Source organism: Notamacropus eugenii, chromosome 5 (assembly GCF_028372415.1).
Source record: "Notamacropus eugenii isolate mMacEug1 chromosome 5, mMacEug1.pri_v2, whole genome shotgun sequence".
NCBI classification, from domain to species: domain Eukaryota; kingdom Metazoa; phylum Chordata; class Mammalia; order Diprotodontia; family Macropodidae; genus Notamacropus; species Notamacropus eugenii.
This window is the reverse complement of record NC_092876.1, coordinates 191,698,599-191,718,122: the sequence shown is the minus strand read 5'-3', so window position 1 is coordinate 191,718,122 and position 19,524 is coordinate 191,698,599. Positions and strand designations below refer to the sequence as shown.

Sequence of the window (19,524 nt, the reverse complement as noted above, 5' to 3'; positions counted from 1 at the left end):
TTATTGGTTGAGAGTATCCTTGGTTTAGATCTGGAATTATTCCTCAGACTAAGTCAAAGACAGCATGTTTTTCTACGTGGAGATAAGAACTACTGCTTTCTAAGGACCATGAAATCTGTAGCTTGGTGAACATGTTCTTTGAAAAGTCAACAGCTAAATAAATTGTCTCAATTTTGATTTTGCCAAATAAAGTATTCTTTACTATGTGAAGACCTCTAAGTATAAACCATCCAGGAACCATTATGAATTACTCATTTTAATTTTCCATGTTATAAATCAGAAAAGGCCTTTTGAGACTAATTTTGACATGCTCATATATGCTTTCATAAAAGATGTCAGTATTTTGGATACTACTATGGTTCTCTTTTATAAAGAGACATGTCATTTTCAGATCAAGGTCTTGTTATACTCTTTCCCTTTCCTTTCTTTTCTTCTTTTCTTTTCTCTCCCATCCTCTTTCTTTTCTTCTCCTCTCCCTACATTCCTCTCTCTTCCTCTTTCACCACAACTGCCTCTCTCTTCCAACTTGGACTGTGCTTTGCCCCTCTTCTGTTAGCCTGTTAGCCCTCTGCTTCTAAGGACTCACTATATTATTGCCAGAGTTAATGCAGATATCCAGTTGGCTTTAACCCTACTGCAGCTCTGAACTCTCAAGCTCAAGGGATGTACTACCTTCAGCCTCTCCAAGAGCAGGAGCTACAGGTATGCACCAGCATACACAGCAAAATTTTTATTTTTCAAATGCTGTGTCTGTATACATATATCCATATATACACTCACACACGTGTGTATTTTGTACATATACATATATACACAAAGAATGTGGATTTTATCTGTTACATGTCTTATCTCATATATATTACAATATAACTAGGGAGATGGACCACAAATCTTTTTGAACTTTGATATTTTTTCATGCTTAGCTAGAATTCTGATAGCAGAAGTTTCCCTAGTCTGGGACTCCTTGACCAGACAACATTAACTTTAAATTAAATTACTGGAAAAAAATCAACTCTTTTCCAGCTGCAACCTAGATAACATTTTCTGTGTAGCTAATAAGTAATAGCTACATACAGCAAGTAGAGATCATACTTCTTTTTTTTTCATCTCTTTCCACTAATGTACTTTCTCATAGGGGTTATATCTTACATTTCATTCTGAATGAGATTAGTCAATTTCAGCTCTGATAGAATATTTGGAAGATGTGATACTGCTCTCCAATACATTCTGTTCTCTTGTGAATTATACATCATAAGGAGGTAATCTGATGCCATTGATATAGAGACTATTGAAAATCTGTATTAAATACCAAACTGTAAAATAAGCATTGGCCTTAGAATCAAAAGAACTGGGTTCAAGTTCTGGTCATGACACTTACTAGTTACATGACCTTTGGAAAATCTGTTCTTTGGATCCTACTTTCCTCCATTGTATTATGAATGGGGTAGCACTAGATGTGTTCTAAGAATCCTTTTAGCTTTGACATTCTTAAGCCTGTCAATACTAGGGGGAAAATGACTGCAATATAACTACCAAAAGAGGATGACTTAGGTGTCCTGATTTTCTTTGGGTACAAGATTATATTTTATAAAAATGGGGGCAAGCATGAAAAACTATGAAAGCTAGAAACTGTTCTCCTTTGGTTAATTTTTTTCATCATAACAAATGAGAGCACATAAGATGCAATTTTTTCTTTGTACAAGATAATACCAAAAAACAAAAAATTAAAAGACTGCATTTTGTAAAGCGTCCTCTGAAAAAACCAAAAAATGACATGTGGCTTCATCTATTAAATGTTACATTGCTTTTTAATGAAATAATCCTTTTATAAAGATCAGGAAAGAGGTCCTGTGACATAAAAGAGAGACATTGTAATAGAGGAGAGTAACGGTAATTAAGATCTAGAACCATATCTCAGCTCTGATGCATCGTAGCTTTATGACCCTGAGTCTTCTTATCTGCAAAATGGATATGATAGATACACATACTGCCTACACCTTACATGGTAATTGAAAGGAAAGTGTTAGGCAGCCTTTTAAGGGCTAGATAAATGAAAGGTTTTTAAAAAAATTATTGTAAAAGAGTACACAAATACATAACTTTAAAGTAAATGGGCATATTAGCTAATTGTCCTGTTCCTGTTTGGAAGTGAACTAGCAACACATGAGTGGAATAAACCTTTACTTTTTATTCTCTTGAATTCTTCCCTTTGATCAGAGCCAGTGATTAGAATTCTTCTCCAGTTGCTAGTGGCCTTCCCAGCTGCCAACAACGGAACATCTTTTGCTCCTTTCACATTCTGGCACCACACGAAAGATCCGTCAGGATATGTAGGAGCCAATACGCCCCTTCCAAGCATATTGGCAAGTCTATTTCAGTGGCCTTCTCCCTGTCCCATTCCCTATCCCAGTTTCTTTGGAGTCTAGAGAGTTTTCTAAGAAGTTATGTTAAAATAATCCTTATTTATTATAAAATGTGATTAGTTCACCAAATGAGACTTGACTAGTAAGCATAAAACAAAACATGAAATATGAACAAAATACAAATATGTAGAAGTACTTGTGATTTTGTCAGTACGGGGAGCCCTCATCGTGAAACTCTCTTCCAAATGTAGAGTCTCTATTCAACAATACAGATCATAATTCATCTATAATTTAATAGAATTCTAGGAAGTTGTTTACAGTGCACAGAGCTTAAGTGACTTGTCCAGGATTACACATAAAGTATAAGAGGCAGAATCTGAACCCAGGTCTTCCTAACTACAGACCTACCATATTATCTACCATATCATACTACTACACTTGAATGAAACGTAATAGAAAAATATCTTTATGTTTAATTTATGAAATAATATAAGCATTTCCATAATATAACATAACATAATAAAAAGATAATTGCACATGAAATTTCAAATCTATTATATACAATATACAACTTACTATTCCTTTTAAATATGTAATAAAGTTAACCTGTAAATTTATTTTTTTCTTCCCTTCACTCCTCCCCCACCTTGCTGGCTACCATTAGACACAAAAAGGTATATAGATGACAAGTATTCTATGCATATTTCTGTTTATCAATTCTTTTTCTCAGCATCTTTCTTCATATATCCTTTATTTTTAATTTGTGTAGCCATATAACAATAACAAAATATTGATATTCAAGATCCTTATGAATCAAGAAATTTTGCACCCTAAAACATTAACAAATGGAGCATTAATATCCTGGTAGGGAACTTGATAAAAGTTCATGCCTCTGCTAGGTTTCACAGCGAGAACAATTTACTTTAGTTTTCAGCTAGCAAAAGCAAGCATGAAGGTCAAGGGGAGCTCCAGCCCTATTTTAAGCAAAGTTCACTCACAGTGAGGCTCATATGGGGGTGGTGGATCTCCACAAGGTACACACTCCATGTCTTGAAAGCCAACAAGCTTTGTCTTCCTGTAAAATCTAGAAAAGGAAGAAGAATTAATTTTTATAGTCTCTTTTTCCTAAGCTAATAGATGCAACAACAGATATCTATTAGAAAATATTGGATGCTTCTATGACTATTACTTCTGTTACTATTCCAAATGAAAATCAAATTAAACATTAAAACATAATTATATCTCAAGTATCATGCCATCAGGAAAACACAATTCTGACTACACTATAGAGTTTCAATGAGGCTTGCTGAACATGGTTATACAGACTTCATATGTTCAGAATCAATCCCAAATAGAAAAGGAAAAAAAATAAAGAAGCTAATGGCTCCTTGCCTGTCAACTATAATTCCTATCAAACTTATTATGAAGGAAACTTTTGTAATATTCAGAATTTAGGTGTTATTCTCCATAGCGTCAATTACAATGAAGTCAGAAGCACTATCTGATAAATTTGGACAATGTACCCAAAATATGCTTATTTGAATAAAGATTAAAGTTACATTTGGGCCTAAATTGGGTAAATAGCTCATCTCTATTGATGACTGGCAATTTCACTGTGAAAATTTGAAAAAAAAGAAAAAAAAGAAAAAAAATCTGGCCAGTGTTTCACTCCTGCTTTTTTTTTCTTGAGGGGGTGGTACCATGAAAATCACTTCCTGTGCCTCAATTTTATTGTTTAAAATTGGGATTGAGACTTATCACCCACTTCAGAGATGTGGTAAAACAAAAATGTTTTTGTAACAAACTTTGAAAAAACTTTGGATAAAAGCCACGATGTAAGTGCTACCTGCCTAATGCTTTAATGGTGGTTTGAAAAGGACATAATATGAAAAATAATCATGTAATTAAACCATGAAGCTACAGCCAAGCACTTCACTGAAGCAAAAACCTGTGGTTTAAGCAGGGAGAAGAATGAGTTGGGGAATTTTGCATATCTTCACTGTCCTCCTTTTCTCAGGTTATTCAATTTGCCTCGATCCCCCACCCTCTACTTTCCTTCAGCCTCTCATATCTGTTCCATGATTTCTTAAAAACACCACCCAGCTATTCAATAACTCACCCCTCTCATCTGAAAAGCTTCCTCTTCCCCACAATCTGAGTCACCATTCTCCCCATCTAGTGTTTCATATTACACATCTGCACTAAATTTTACCTCAAGTTTTAAAATGGTTAAGGGTAAGGTCCTACATCTACATTTTAAAAGAGAAACTCGTGGCCATGGGTTTGGGGAGATGATCTTTAAATTCGGTCACTTCTAAGGAGGTTGTATTTTTTCATAACCTTTCAATGAGTCTCTAAATAACAATGCAGATAATGGAAAGGAATAGACAGTTGGCTAAAATGTTCATTGAGGAGTGAAGATCCCAAATGAAGAGTAATCCAGAAGCCATATCATATGAGGAACAGGAACTGGAAAGAAAGGGAGTGTCTAATGACTGGTATATGGAATTATAGGTATATGAAAGTAATGGAATACTATAGTACTACAAAATGATAAAGGGTAAGGTTTTGAAGAAATGTGGGAAGACTTACATGAACTGATTCAGATTAAAGTAAGCAGGACCAGGAGAATAATTTATATAGTCACAACTCTGCGAAAATAAAAGACTTTGAAAAAATGAAGAATTCTGATGAATGCAAATATCACCTATGAATCCAGAGGACTGATGGATGAAGAATGATACCTACTTAATGACAGAAGTGATGGATTAAAGATATAGAATGAGATACATAATCTTAGACAAAGCCAATATAGAAATTTGTTTTGCTTAATTATGCATTTGTTACAAGGAATTTTTTTCCTTTCTTTTCTTTTCAGTTGGATGGGAAGTGGGAGGAATTGAAAATAAATGCTTAATTGAAAAAAATTTTCAAATTAGGGAAATAACCAGAAGTATTTAGTCTAGAAAATTTGGGACAGAAGGATGCCATGATAGTTATCTTCAAATATTTGAAAGGAAATAACATAGAATCTGTATTAAACTTGCTCTGTGTATCTCTATGTGAAGAGAGTATAGAAAGGCAAACTACTGAAAAACTAACAGATATAGAGGATCAAAACTTCCTCAAGAGGTGGTGGTTCTTCTTTATTGGAGGTCTTCAAGCAAGGTCTGGATGACCACTTTTCCGAGACATGTAGAGCCTCTTTCTATTCAGGTACAGAATGAACCACATTAGTTCCGAGACCCTTTCTGATTATAATTCTATCTTAACACAGAATTAGTTTGATATTGATATTGTGACTATAAAGTTGTCCAGCTATATTAAAAAAAACATGGGGCTAGGAGTTTAGGAGATGTCGATCTTTGTCCTGTCTTGTTACGCTCTCCGTCTACCATTTTAATCATTTTACCCCTTTAAGGCCTGAGTTTCTCATACATAAAATGAACAGGTTAGATTAAATTCACTCCAGTTTTAATATTTCATGTTTATGAGTCAGACTGAATTCATTACTTACAAGGCATGTACACCATGTTATAATGTCCAATTTCTGAGCTTTTGATATTAGTAAAAATGCAAACATTAGGAAATTTCCAAACCAGTTCAGTCCATGAGGCTTTGGACCTTGCCTTCAAATTGGACTCCACACAACTAAGTTCAAATCAAATGTTGATTAAAAGTCTGTTATAAGCAAGGCACTACTCTAGGTGCTGGGGACACCAGATAAAAATGACAGATCATGTCCTCATAAGGAGCTTATTGTGGGGAAAGGGTGTGTGTGTGTGTGTGTGTGTGTGTGTGTGTGTGTGTGAATACAACATGTACCTGAGCTAAAAACAATCCAAGAAAATTATAAAAAACTGTTAACCAATTGGAAAAAAAAGAGACACAAAATCTTAAGGAAGAAAATAACTTGTTGAAAACTAGAACTGGGCAAGAGGAATCAAAGGATGCTATAAGACACGAAGAAATAGGAGGTAATTTCAAGATGAAGCTAGAACTACCACCTGGTAGAATGAAGAAGGACCTTTTCTAGGAAGTGGAACCTGAGAAGTACTTTGAGGAAGGTAAGGATTCTATGAGGTGAAGGTGAGGAGTAAATTCACTCTGGACATGGAGCACAAAGGGCAATGATTTAGCTATTAAAGTTCAAAAGGACTAAGTGACAAAGCTTCCTCCCTCCCATCCAACTGAAAAAAAAAAAGGAAGGAAAAAAACTTCCTTGTAAGAAATACATAATCAAACAAAACAAATATCCATATTGGCCTTGTCTAAGAGGATGTGTCTTGTTCTATATATCTAATCTATCACCTCTGTCATTAGGTGGGTATCAATCTTCATCCATCTGTCTTCTGGAATCATGGCTGATCACTGCATTGATCAGAGTTCCTCAGTTTTTCAGTCTTTTGTTTCACAGAGTTGTGACGATATAAATTCTTCTCTTGGTTCTGCTTACTGTACTCTGAATCAGTTCATGTAAGGACTAAATGACAAATCCAGCAAATCAGATCAACAATTCTTATTGAGTACCTCATATGTGCAAGGCATTACTGGGGCCTCAAAGAAGTAGAAGACACGGACCCTACACTCAAGGGAGTTATAATCTAATTCACAGGGTCATATTTAGAGCTGGAAAGGAACTCAGCCACCTAATCCAATGCCCTCATTTTATAGATGAAGAAACTGAGACCCAGAGAGGTAAAGTAACTTGTCCAAGGTCACAGAATCTCTGATTTCCTCTCTAGTCCTGTTTACACAATATTTTAATGACACAAAAACATAAGCAATTTAAGAGTTAATATTAGTATATTAATGTAATAATGAATCATAATGTTAAATCATCTAAGAGCCAGTATTAGTGTATTAATTTCATAGTTATATAGTAAATAATCTAAGAGTTACAGTAATATATAAATTTAACAATTTACATAATTCATAACTTTAGTTAATATTAATATTAATAATTTAGTTCATATTAATTTGGCAATATATTGTCAAATACTGACAATAAATACATTGTAAAATATCAACAATATATTGTAAAATATTAACTTGACAAGAAATACAATCTTAAATAATTTAAGAGTTAATATTGGTAAATATAAAATTGAGACTTTTTTTAAAAGGGAGAAATGGTTTTTTAGAATAACGAAAGATCAGGAAAATTTAGCTTACCCTGGTAAGCAGTCCCCACAAACAGCGTCACTGGTGACAGAACAGTTGGCCTTCTGAAATCGGTTCACTAATGCACAATCCAGACAGGGTTTGCATTTCTGAAAGCCCCAGTCCTCCTTGAATCTGTGCGGCCTGCATGTCATGCACTGTGCATCCTCCCCATAACCAAAGCCACATTCCTGCGGGGATTAACAAGCAATAGAAAGCTATTCAGACATTGCAAGCGTGAATAAGGAGGGACTGCTGGGATAAAATGAAGACCTAGTATAATAATTACTGAGGGCAGGCCTTCCTAGATACAAAAGCAGTTCTTTCAGCAAGTTCAAATGTGTCTTCCACTGCTAATAATCTCTCTTACTTCTATAAGTATACTTAGTCATCTACTTTATTCAAGAAACCACTGAGAATTTGAATAATAAAGAGCCGCAAGGGCTCCCACTGGTACATTATTACTAGCTTATGGTAGAATTATTGAGCTTTCTTGTTTTCTAATTAAACCAGTCATGTGAATGTTCAGATGCTAAAGTGAATGGACTATTCAGTAATTCACTAGTAAAGGCATAAAAACAAGTACTTTGATATTAGGTTTCATATCTTGAGTGAGGAAAGACAACGGCATGTAAAATTTCACACGAAATTTGCATGGTTCTAAAAATAACCAAATATACAGTTAATTAATGACTGAAAAAAAGTTACTTAAGTTTTTATTACCTAATTATATTTAGCAACTTAATCAGTTCAAATTTTATTTCATAAGGTATTCACATACTTCTTAAAATCACCCAAACTATACAATTTATGGTGAAAGTTTATTGTAACTAGCTTCTTTAACCTTCTGATCTGGATGCCAAGAAAAGCATTTTACTTGTGCTACATATTATAACCTCAAGAGGTCCAAGGATTACAAGCTGGACCATGCTAAAAATGTGGCCATGGATATGTGGCCAATCTTAGGAGGATTAGGGGTACGGCTTTCATTTAAACTTTCTAGGTCTTAAATTCTTTATCTGCAAAATAAAAGGGGTGGAGTAGATGTCTTCAATACCTTGGAGTTCAAAAATTCTGATTCTATGTCACATATTTACCTTTTCACTAACTTTATACAATTTTATATTTTCTTACATTTTCTAAGTCAAATTACCTAAAATGAATGAATTTTAAAGCAACCATTAAGTGCTTACTACATGCCAAGCAGTGTCCTAAATCATGGGAATACCAACCAATACAAAGGCAAAGACGATCCCTATTCTCAAGTAATTGACATTATTATTGGGGAGAAAACACATATAGAAGCAGTGTCCGGGAAAGAATCATTTCATTGATATTAACCGTATTAAAAATGAAAACTGACAAAATTTTAACATATTTATTAATTTCATTTAAAATGACAGTATTAAGATCATTACATGTAACATAAATAATAGATTTTTATGAAAAATAACCACTTTGAAAAACAAAAAATGTTTAATGAGAAGAGTGGAATTTTTAAAAACTTATTTTTGCAATCCTCTTTAATGTCTGGCTTATTATAAGATAGCTGGATTCTCATTTCTGTTTCTGCTTTCAGTCTGTTGTGATATATTGTTTTGGTTAAAGTATATGAAGAAAACTCAGGCTCACACAAATACATGACTATGCTGACACTCCCTTTATAGGAGAAAGCCATCTAGACTAGGGACCTCTACTTCTCTCACTTTCTCCCTAATCTTCTGCAATCTGGCTTTAGACTTCCATCATTCAATTAAAACTGACCTCCCCAAAGTGACTGATTGGGTCTTTCCCTAGTCCAATCCATCTTTGACTCAGCTACGAAAGCAATTTTTCCAAGACTCAGCTTAAACCCTACCTTCTATGGGAAGCCTATCCTACTCCCCCAGCTTCCAGTGCCTTCCTCTCTGAGATGATTTTCCAATTACTCTCTACATGTCTTCTATGCCCTTACTTATTTCCACATTTGTCTCCCTATCAGAATATGAGCTCATTGATGGCAGGGACCATTTACTTCTTTTCTTTGTGTCCTAATTGCTTAGTAGAATGCTTGGCATATACTTGGCAATACTTACTGGTTGGTAAATATTCATTGACAATGGCAGACTTGAGTTGATCATGGTTCTTGAAAAAGAAAGCAAAGGGCGTGGGGTGGGGGTTGGGGAAAGGAAATAAATGGTGGCTGGAGCCAGGTATAGAAGCAGTGGATGACTGAGGCAACTACCAGTCAGGACAGTGAATCCCAGGCAGGAGTTCAGGGGATAGCAGTGTATGGCATGACTCGGAGTAAGGCAGTTACCCTTTTGGTGCCCCAAGCAACTCTAAGACTATAAATTGTGGAGCAAGTATCAATTGGCAATGATCAAGGCTGTTTCCTCACTGGGAACTTCCTGTACTAAATAAAACCATAATTTCAGTAAAAACCTACTACCAACAAAAAGAGTATACTGCAGGCCAAAATGGAGCACATTTGGACATGATGCATATTTTGCATTTAATTTCATTTAGAGGAAGATTATTTTAATCTAATTTTTATGGGAACCAGGATGAGAATCTTACAAGACAGGCAACAGCTGAATTTCTTCTTTTCCTTTCTTCTTCTCCCTCCTTTCACGAGTTCCTTCAAATGCCTATTTACCATTACACTAAATAGTTCTTTCCTCCTATTTTTTTATGAGTTCTCATATCTGCCTTTTAGATCTTGCTGTTTCCCTATACTCTTCATTAACAGTCTTCCATTTGCTTCTAATCTGCTATGTATGTGTTAAGAAATTATATATCCATGTTTTCAGTCTATGTTTGACCATACTGGATGAGTTCCCCTTAGCTTAATTCAACAAGCACTTATTAAACACCTACTATGTGCTCAGCATTGTACTAGGTGCTGGGGATATAACGAAATAAAAAAACAGTTCCTTCTCTCAAGGAGTTTACAATGTATCAGAGGAGAAAACATGGACATTAAAAAATTGGTACAAAATATAAGGTGAAAATGCACAGTAGAGAACAAAGGAAGACACAAGGAAGCAAAGAAAGGCTCGACAGTTCTCAAGACAATGTGTAGAATTGATTATATAGGCTTTCTTGACATGGAAATTTATTGCTTTATGTTTTGAATCCTCTCATATTCTGCTGTGCACATGTCAATACTTTTTCTTATTTTATATTTGTTTTCTTATGGTGTATTTAAGTCTAAAATAAGAACATTTAAAAAAAAACAAAAAGAAATTTGTTCAAAAAATAAAATAATAAAATACAAGGTGAACACACATGGTAAATTATTAGGAGACCCTCAGAGCTGAGAGGAATCAGGAAATGGTTCAAGTAGAAGCTGATGCTTGAGCAGGGGTTGAAAGAAACAAGGATTCTAAGAGACAGAGACACTTTCCAGGCACAGAGGATGGCCATCCCAAAGGCACAGAGACCAGAACTCAGGTGTCATGAGTGACAGATAGCAAGAGAATCAATACACTTTCCATCAGTATCTGTTCTGAAGCTTCCCGTTGAAGTTAAAGTCAATATTTGTAGTAAATAGCCTTTGAATGAGGGCCTAGGGAATTCTTCTAAAGACAAAAATCTGGGACTTTTAGTATTTAGACTTAGTGACCTCTAGTTTAGTGTCTTCAGCTGCCTTCTTGCTCACTTTTAGATCATCAGTTGAATTCCATGTTATGGACATAAATAATGGCACGACTTTTGGAGAAGTGAGGTGTTAGTCATCCATGCCATCTTTAGCTGATTACTTTTGCTAACTAAACATCAGAGAAATAATGTTTGTAGTTTGGACCAGTTCTAAACTGGCCACATTAAAAAAAAAATTGAACAGTTTCTAGATTTCTGGGCTATGAATGTCTCACATTTGGCCTTGAGTAGCTGGATATTATCTTAATATTTCAGACAAAGTTTTGTTTGCCTTTTTGTTGCCTGTTAGTGGATTTATTTTTCAGAGGCTAGGACTAGGGTTATTTATACCCACTAATTTTCAGGGGGTATTTAAAAAATTTCAAGAAGATGACACTGGAAGTCCATTGTAATTTAAAGCACCACCATAACCACCACTACCACCACTACTACCACTTTAAAAAACATAATCCAGCTGGCAGATCATAAAGTTCTGGGAACTCTATGTAGTGCCTGTTCAAACCAATCCCATAAATCTTGAAAAGACTAGAATTTCAGAGAAGTTGTTTCCAATTATCCAAAGAAGTAAATTATAGTGTGTAGGATATGATTGTTTGGGGCACAAGAAAGAAAACTTATCAAAGCATTTAAAACTTATAGACTTGATCTGTCACATTTCTGATGCATCATAAACATGAGAATCACTGTAATTACTTTAGATGCCTCTAATAAAGTAAACAGCATATAAATATTAAATTGCTTACAATATAAAAATTTAAAACACCCCAATGCCTTCTTTGATATAGTCTCATTAAATTAGGTAAAGCTATTGGTTAAAAGTGCTTTAAAAGTCCTCACAGTAGAGTCAAAAAGTAGTTAGGAGATGTGAATCACAGGAGAAGAAGAGAAATATGTAGGAAAACAAGATTTTAAAAATAGAGTACAAAAAGAAAAAAAAGGAAGGAGTGTATTCTACCCTTTCAAGCAAAGGGGCTCATTCTAAATAGCATATCCCTAACTTTTCCATATAAAATTAGCAGATAAGTAAGTGCAATTCTTGGAAATGGTTTCTTTCAAAATGTCATGATCTCCTTAAATAACCTCTCCCTTTTGGATTTCAAGTCACCACTTTGATGTTAGATTTCCAAAGGTAGTAAAACTTTTAAGCAGAGAGTTCAATCTAAAACTGGCCGGTATGAAACTGATCACATGATACCAAATCATTTATTTGTGTTTCACTAAATTGACTAATTGTTCTGAATTAGAAAAACAGTAGGTTTTCTTAGTGGCACATCAATTGTTCTGGACTGCTTCTGGGAAGCTGGGATAATGGAATGAGCTCAATATTTCTTGGTAAAAGTACTCTTTTACCAGCCCACTGCTGGCTTTTCTGTAAAATAATTTCATACTGGCAGAGATGAAAGGCAGAACATGATGCAGGGTTGGAGATGCAGGCTCTTAGTCATCTTACTCAGGTTTTCTATATATACATTTTCTCCTTCCTAGCCTCTTCTTAGCTTCCTTCAAGACTCAGCTCAAATTTTACCTTTGACAGGTCTTCCCCACCCTTCTCTTCCGAGATTGTGCATGTGCATTTCCGTCTGTCTGTCTGTCTCTCTCTCCCAGCTAGGTGGCTCAGTGGATAGAGGGCCAGCCCTGGAGTCTAGAGGACCTCAGTTCAAATCTGACCTCAGACACTTCCTAGCTGTGTGACCCTGGGCAAGTCACTTAACCCTGTTTGCCTTAGATTACTCATCTGTAAAATGAGCTAGAAAAGGAAATGGCAAACCACTCTAGTATCTTTGCCAAGAAAACGTCAAAAGGGGTCATGAAGAGTCCAACATGATTGAAATAACTCAACAATACATCCATCTATCTATAAGAGACATAGTTATTTATATGTTGTCTACCCCATTAGAATGTGAGCTCACTGGAGACAAAACCAGTGTCTTTCCCTTTCTCTGTATCCGTATCACCTCTCAGAATTCCTGGCATGTATTATATACTTATTAAAATGTTTGTTGACTAACTTCCCATGAGTAGCTTTCCTTTGACATAGATTCAAGAGTTGGTGGGATCCAATTGTCTCATTATATTCTGAACTCCATAACCCACCCAACACTTGTAAGCCCCAACTGGTGAGCTTCCCGCGATAAAATCACTCATTGTAAACCAGTCACAATCACCCCTTGTCTTTTCCCTCTCCTCAAATATACCAAATACTAGTACATAATAATAATGATGTAGGGTTGGAATGGACCTTGGAGGCCATCTATTCCAACAAGCTTACCTCACAGATGAGGAAAATTAGGCCCAGAGAGGGTAAGTAATTTCCTCAAGGTCACACAGGTAGCAAAAGTTAGCAGGGTCCTATGACTAACTTCAGTGCTCTTTTTACTGCAATGAGAGACGTACCTTTCACCTTTCACTATAGGTAAGACTATAGACTACTTGAAAGATCCTTACCAAGTAGCAACAGTCCATGGTCTAGAATTTCAGAACCAGCAAGTGGTCTAAAGTAGTCTTTATTAACGAATATCCTGAAGTAAAGTTTGTTCACAAAATTAAAAAAAAACTCCAAGTCAAGTAATCAATTTCATATTTGGCCTTGGAAAGAGTTATTTGTGGATGGATTTTAGAATATTAAAATGAAAATCATAAATTAGATTCATGTCAGTGGTATTTAGAAATTGGCTCTCTGCCTTTCTTTTAATAAAACAGCCCAAGGAGTTTTCTCCAGCTTCCAGTGTGTAAGATTCTGGAGTTGCTTGTTGTTTTCATTGTTGATACTGCTGGTTTTAGAAAAATGAAGAGCTGGCGCTTGTTAGTATTTGTCAAATATCTTTCAGCTCCGTCAAGTATAATTAAGCATAAGTAAAAATGAACAACACTTTAATTAAATGATGAGAATAAATAGCTTTGATGCCTACAAATTACATTAACATTTTTTTGCATTTTTTCATAGGAACTAAAACTACCTTCAAGAGAAGTAACCTGAAAAAGCACAGAGACAGACATCCACCTCTGTGGGAGAAGGAATGTTGTTGTTTATAAGAGTTAATTTTTCGCGTTAACAAAAGTCATCCAAATAATTGGTTAGAAAAGCTTACTTTGAAAACAGTGCCAAAGACTCAAAGCCCAACTGTTTCCAGTGGTTCGTGCAAAAACTAGTTTCCTGATTTACGGCTGGGAGATGCTCATGTTAAAAGCACACTGCTGGCACTTAAGACTGAAAATGGAATACTTGCTGAAGAGGCACAGTCATGGCTGGGCAAATTCTAGACAGTGAAAATTAAAAGTCTAATGTGGTTACTTTAAGAAAACAATATCATGCGCTCCCACAAATCCCAAAGTTTTGTTTATTTTCTGGGATTGAAAGGAAGTCCAATGGCTTCCTCAAATATACTTGCTGTTTATGGAACAATTTATACATCTTTTCATATTCTTAATCTTTAGATAAACAGAATCATCAGATCTACTTTTACCAAAAAGAAAAAAAATTCTTAATTATTGGTCCTATAAATTATAGTAAACTATAGGGTAGCTAGGTGGCATGGTGGATAGAGTGCTGGACCTGGAGTCAGGAAGGCTCATCTTCCAAGTTCAAATCTGGCCTTAGATACTCACTAGCTATGTGACCCTGCGCAAGTCACTTAACTCCATCTGCCTCAGTTTCCTCATCTGTAAAATAAGCCAGAGAAAGAAATGGCAAACCATTCCAATATCCTTGCCAACACAACTCTAATTGTAAGATATGACTGATAAACAACTTACACTACAAACAGGTGGGAGAAACACTAGTCTAATATGGAATACATTAGGTAAGCTATACTTCCCTTGGCCAAAAATCTGTAATGTATTTTTCTTGTACCAATGGCAAATTAACTTGGTTTATTAAAATGATGTCTTGATTATCACTTTTAAAAAGCACCACCAATTTTTTAGAATCTAAAACCTAGACAAATTGCAGTGAATGGACTTCTTAGAAAAACCTGGTTGCTATAAGAAGCAACATAGTATAGCCAGTCAGTCAATAAGTATTTATTAAGCACTGACTGTGTTCCAGACCCTGTGCCAAGCTCAGAAGATACAAAGAAAGGCAAAAAAGGTAGAAGCTAGAGTGAGAAAAACTGGGTTTTATTTCAGCTCTGACACCAACTAACTGGAAAACCCTAGATAAGCCTCTTCACTTATCTAAGACTCAGTTTTATCCTCTGTAAAATAGGCATAATCCCAGAAAACTGCCTATTTAAAATGGTTACCGTGAAGAAAGTGCCTTGTAAACCTGCAAGTGCTATTTAAGTGAACTATGTATATATATATGGTCTTTAAATATGAAGATATTTAATTATGGAATTATTGTGATTTGGAAGTCCTTTTCTTGTAGAATACCAATTCTGAATTGTCACTGAGCCAGTTTCTAGAGAACAGGTCTTCAGTAAGATGCATCATGAGAACCAGAAGCAACCCATGACCCTTAAAGATCTGCTAAAGTCACATCATCTAAGGGTAGGATAGGAAAAGGCATACAGTGGTTGCAAAACTTTGGATTTCTTTCAGCTCATCACCATCATCATCAACCTGAATGGTCTAAGGATAGATAAGGGTTTTTAACCTGAGCTGTGTAAACTTTGTTGTTTTTTTAACTGTGTATCAACATAATTGTTTTCTTTGTAATGCTACGTATTCTTATTTTATGCATTAAAAAAATTATTCTGAGAAGGGATCTAAAAGCTTCACCAGACTGCCAAAGGGGTTAAAGACACAAAAAAGGTTAGAAACTTCGGGTGTAGGAGAATTTTAAGAGGTAGAGACTATAGTGAGAGGCAGTAAAGAAAATAAGAGAAAATTAGAAATTTCCAAAAGAGGGAAGAAATCATTTGCCCCAAGCAAAATGCTAATGGAGGAAGTCACGCAGGACTTAACGTGTTTCTCTAAGAAATCACTATTGGCAAAATATGAAGACCTCCAACCAATTTTGGGAGAACTTCAAGATTTGCTAAATGATGAGACACCTTTTGAACTCATACAACTGTGCAAGCTGGAATATAAATTTCTTAAAGTACTTTTTTCATAATTAAAAAATGCATTAGAACTAGTAAAGATTAATGATTTAAATGAGCAAAAAAAGAAATTTTGGAATCAGGAACTGCTGTTGAGGCTTCTTGCTACCTAGTAATTGAAAGGAAATGAGAAGAGGTATGGGAAAAACCACTGACCATGAAGGGTAGTGGGATAAAAAAGCTCCCGCTTCCTCCACAGAAGGATGGTATACCAGTAGCACTTAAAATAAAACAAAACCAAAAACCCCCTGCTACTGAGAACCCTAAAGGCAGAGACCCAAGAGTAAGAATTTAATCCTAGACACCTTGAAAGAAAAATAGAGACTTGAAAAACTTCCAAAGAAAATAATAATTAAGAGTAATAAAACCACAGATAGAAATTTTAAGTATACCTAACTCTCACCTGCAAAATGTTTATGATCTATCTTTAAGCTATAGGCATAAATTCTGAATTAAAAAATAATCAGATTATAAGTAATTGTAAGCAGAAAAGCTGATGTTACTATAGATAGAGAAACATGGTTAGGACAAGAAAACGAGGCAAAGAAAATAGCTTATTCTGTAAGCTTTCCACGTTGTCTGAAATGCGCTGTCTTTTTCATGTCAAAGTAGCTTTAGTTGTGGGACTTCAGTAATTGGATCCAGTACTTCCACTTTCCCATAAATTACTTAAAGATGCTGCTGTTTACTGTACTTTTTAGATTCAAAACACTTAGCCTAACCATAATCTCAAGCTTCAATCGAAAGTTAAAAGAGTTCTCTCTTTTTGTACTTCATAAAAAGGAAATAAGAAGACTTCTCTTATAACTACATATTTAGTTTTCTAAGTAAAAATCTCCTTTAGAATGTTATCCATGGAGTCATTTCTTAATCATAAATTTAAGAGATGTTATAAAACTGCTAAGCAAATAAGACTTATTTTTTAGTAAGATGACTTATCCTTTTATACATAAAGCCTAAGAGTAATAATTAACCAAATTAAATACAACTGACCTTTTAAATGTTTTCACCTACATAAAATTTTCTTTTATAAGAAAGTCATGTGCAATGGTTAAAACCATACAGAGAAGAAAAATGAACAAAACCATTAATTATAGTTAAGATTTCTCTTCTTTAGAGTGATTAAGAAAAATCTTTTACCTTGATTTTAGACAACTAGGAAATACAAATGTATTTTGCATTTTCTTAACTGTCTTTGAATTTCACAAGTTTTTCATCTAACACCAGGAAGCAGGGCTCACTCACCATTTTAATTTATGAGAATAAAAACCAAGATAAGAAGTTAAATTTTTTGAAAAGCTGGCATGAAATAATAATAATTTATGTATTCATGAGCTACTTCAGCTTTAACCTTGGCACACACATTTTTTTATTGCTTAATACCAATGATGAAGCCTATGGAATCTAACACTGATGACAAAATCCATAAAGACTTTTTAAAAAAGACACTTCACTATGAAGTATAGCATTATATCCCAAGGAACACATATGATAATATGGAATATATTTGTATATTCCAATAAAACCTAAAATTCAGGTCTTTAAACCTACTACTATTGTGACAAAAATATGAAAAAAAAACCCTTCCTCATCTAATTTATTCTATTCCTTCCAAACACAGAAAATATTAGTAAATATTCCACATCTGTGTCTTTGTCTCTCTCCATCCCTCTCTCCTTCTTTTTGTTTCATGGGTTGATATGACTGAAGAACTCATCACCTAGTGGTCAGCCTATGGTTAAAAGCCTCTCTTGTACTTACTTATCCTTGGAAAGAAGACAGAGTCTATGACCTGGATCAGACTCAAAGATTCTCCAACCAGCATGGTAGAGCCAGTTAGGGCTTTTGCTCTGAGGGTACAACCTTCAAGAACCCAGGATCATTTCTTTCCCATAATGAGGCATTGAAGTAAAACTTGTATCTAGAAATACGATATTAGACAAGTCCCAAGATTTGTAATGGTTTCCCTTACTGCAATTTCTACCCTAAAAATATTACACAACACTGTTTGCTTGCTATTTAAATGACTTTGCATTTTAAACAAGGGAAACATTTAACATGGATATATATTTGATATGAAAATTCTGATCTAATATAAAGTTACTGGGATTTCAGAATTTCATTGTGTTCTTTAGAAGTCTTATGCCAAAGTTTTCTAGAAATGTTTGGAAGTAAAAGTTAGTGAACTTAATTCAAATTCTAAAGGTGGGCTTTGAATTGTTTAGATTTTATTTCTGTTAGCTTTTAAATATCTTAGATATAAAATTCTTATTCAGACATATTTGACACAAGAGATGTCTGTCACAGTCAGTCACTTCCCTTTTTATCCTAAGTACATTGTGTTTGTGCAAAAACTTATCAATTTTATATAATCAAAAGTATCTATTTCATTTCTTTGTAATTGCCTATATTCCCTATTTAGTTAAGGATTCATCCTATAACAAGCGTTTATTAATGGCCTACTGTGTGCCAGGCACTATGCTAAGCAATGGAGTTACAAAGCTCTTGAGCAGCTCACAATCTATTGGGAGAGACAATATGAAAACCACTATATACAAACAAGCTATACACAGGACAAATATGAAATAATCAAAAGGTACATAATAATCTACTTTTCTTTTAATTTCTTAAAAATGATTTAATCTTTAAAATTTAGGCTATGTATCCATTTTGAATTTATTACAGAGTATGGTATAACATTTTGTTTTAAACCTAATTGCTGCCAAACTGGTTTTCTGTTTTCCCAACAGTTCTTATCAAAGGGGGAGTTCTATTCTAGGTAATTTATATGTTTTAGGGGGGTGTTTTGAACCCTAAGTTGTTGAGTTCAATTATTTCTAACTCTTTTTTGTCTATTCTGTTCTAGTGATTTACATTTTTATTTTTTAACCATTACCAAATGGGATTGATGATTAAGGTTGAGGTTTAGAGGCCTGGAAGTGCTATTTCCTCCTCATTTCTGCTTTTTTTTCTTTCATTATTTCCCTTGATATTCTAGATCTTTCATTCCTCCAAATGAAGTCTGTTACTATTTTATCTAATTCCACAAAGTAACTTTTGTAAGTTTGACTGGCATTACACTAAGTTTGTAAATAAATTGGTCATATTGTCAATTTCACAGTCCAATATAGATAAGAACTTAAGATTGGTTAAGATGTTGTTTACTACTTTTAGAAGCATTTTTTAATTGAATCTACACAGTTATTGGGTGTGCTCTGGTAGGATGACTCCCAAATATTTATATATATATATATTATTTTTATAAAATATTTTAATATTATATTTTAAAATATGTATTACAAAATATATTTATA

At 34.4% G+C, this 19,524-nt stretch overlaps 1 protein-coding gene across 4 annotated transcripts in view; it reads right to left on the bottom strand.

Annotated features, from left to right (window-relative positions):
- Positions 1 to 19,524, bottom strand: part of TNFRSF19 (TNF receptor superfamily member 19) — an 89,167-nt gene that overhangs the window by 43,195 nt on the left and 26,448 nt on the right. For all 4 annotated transcript variants that reach the window (XM_072611728.1, XM_072611731.1, XM_072611729.1 and 1 more), the window contains exons 4-5: positions 7,539 to 7,717; positions 3,362 to 3,447 (exon numbers count right to left, since the gene is read on the bottom strand). In XM_072611728.1, the coding sequence (XP_072467829.1) occupies positions 3,362 to 3,447; positions 7,539 to 7,717 (265 nt within the window). The remainder of the gene's footprint in view (positions 1 to 3,361; positions 3,448 to 7,538; positions 7,718 to 19,524) is intronic.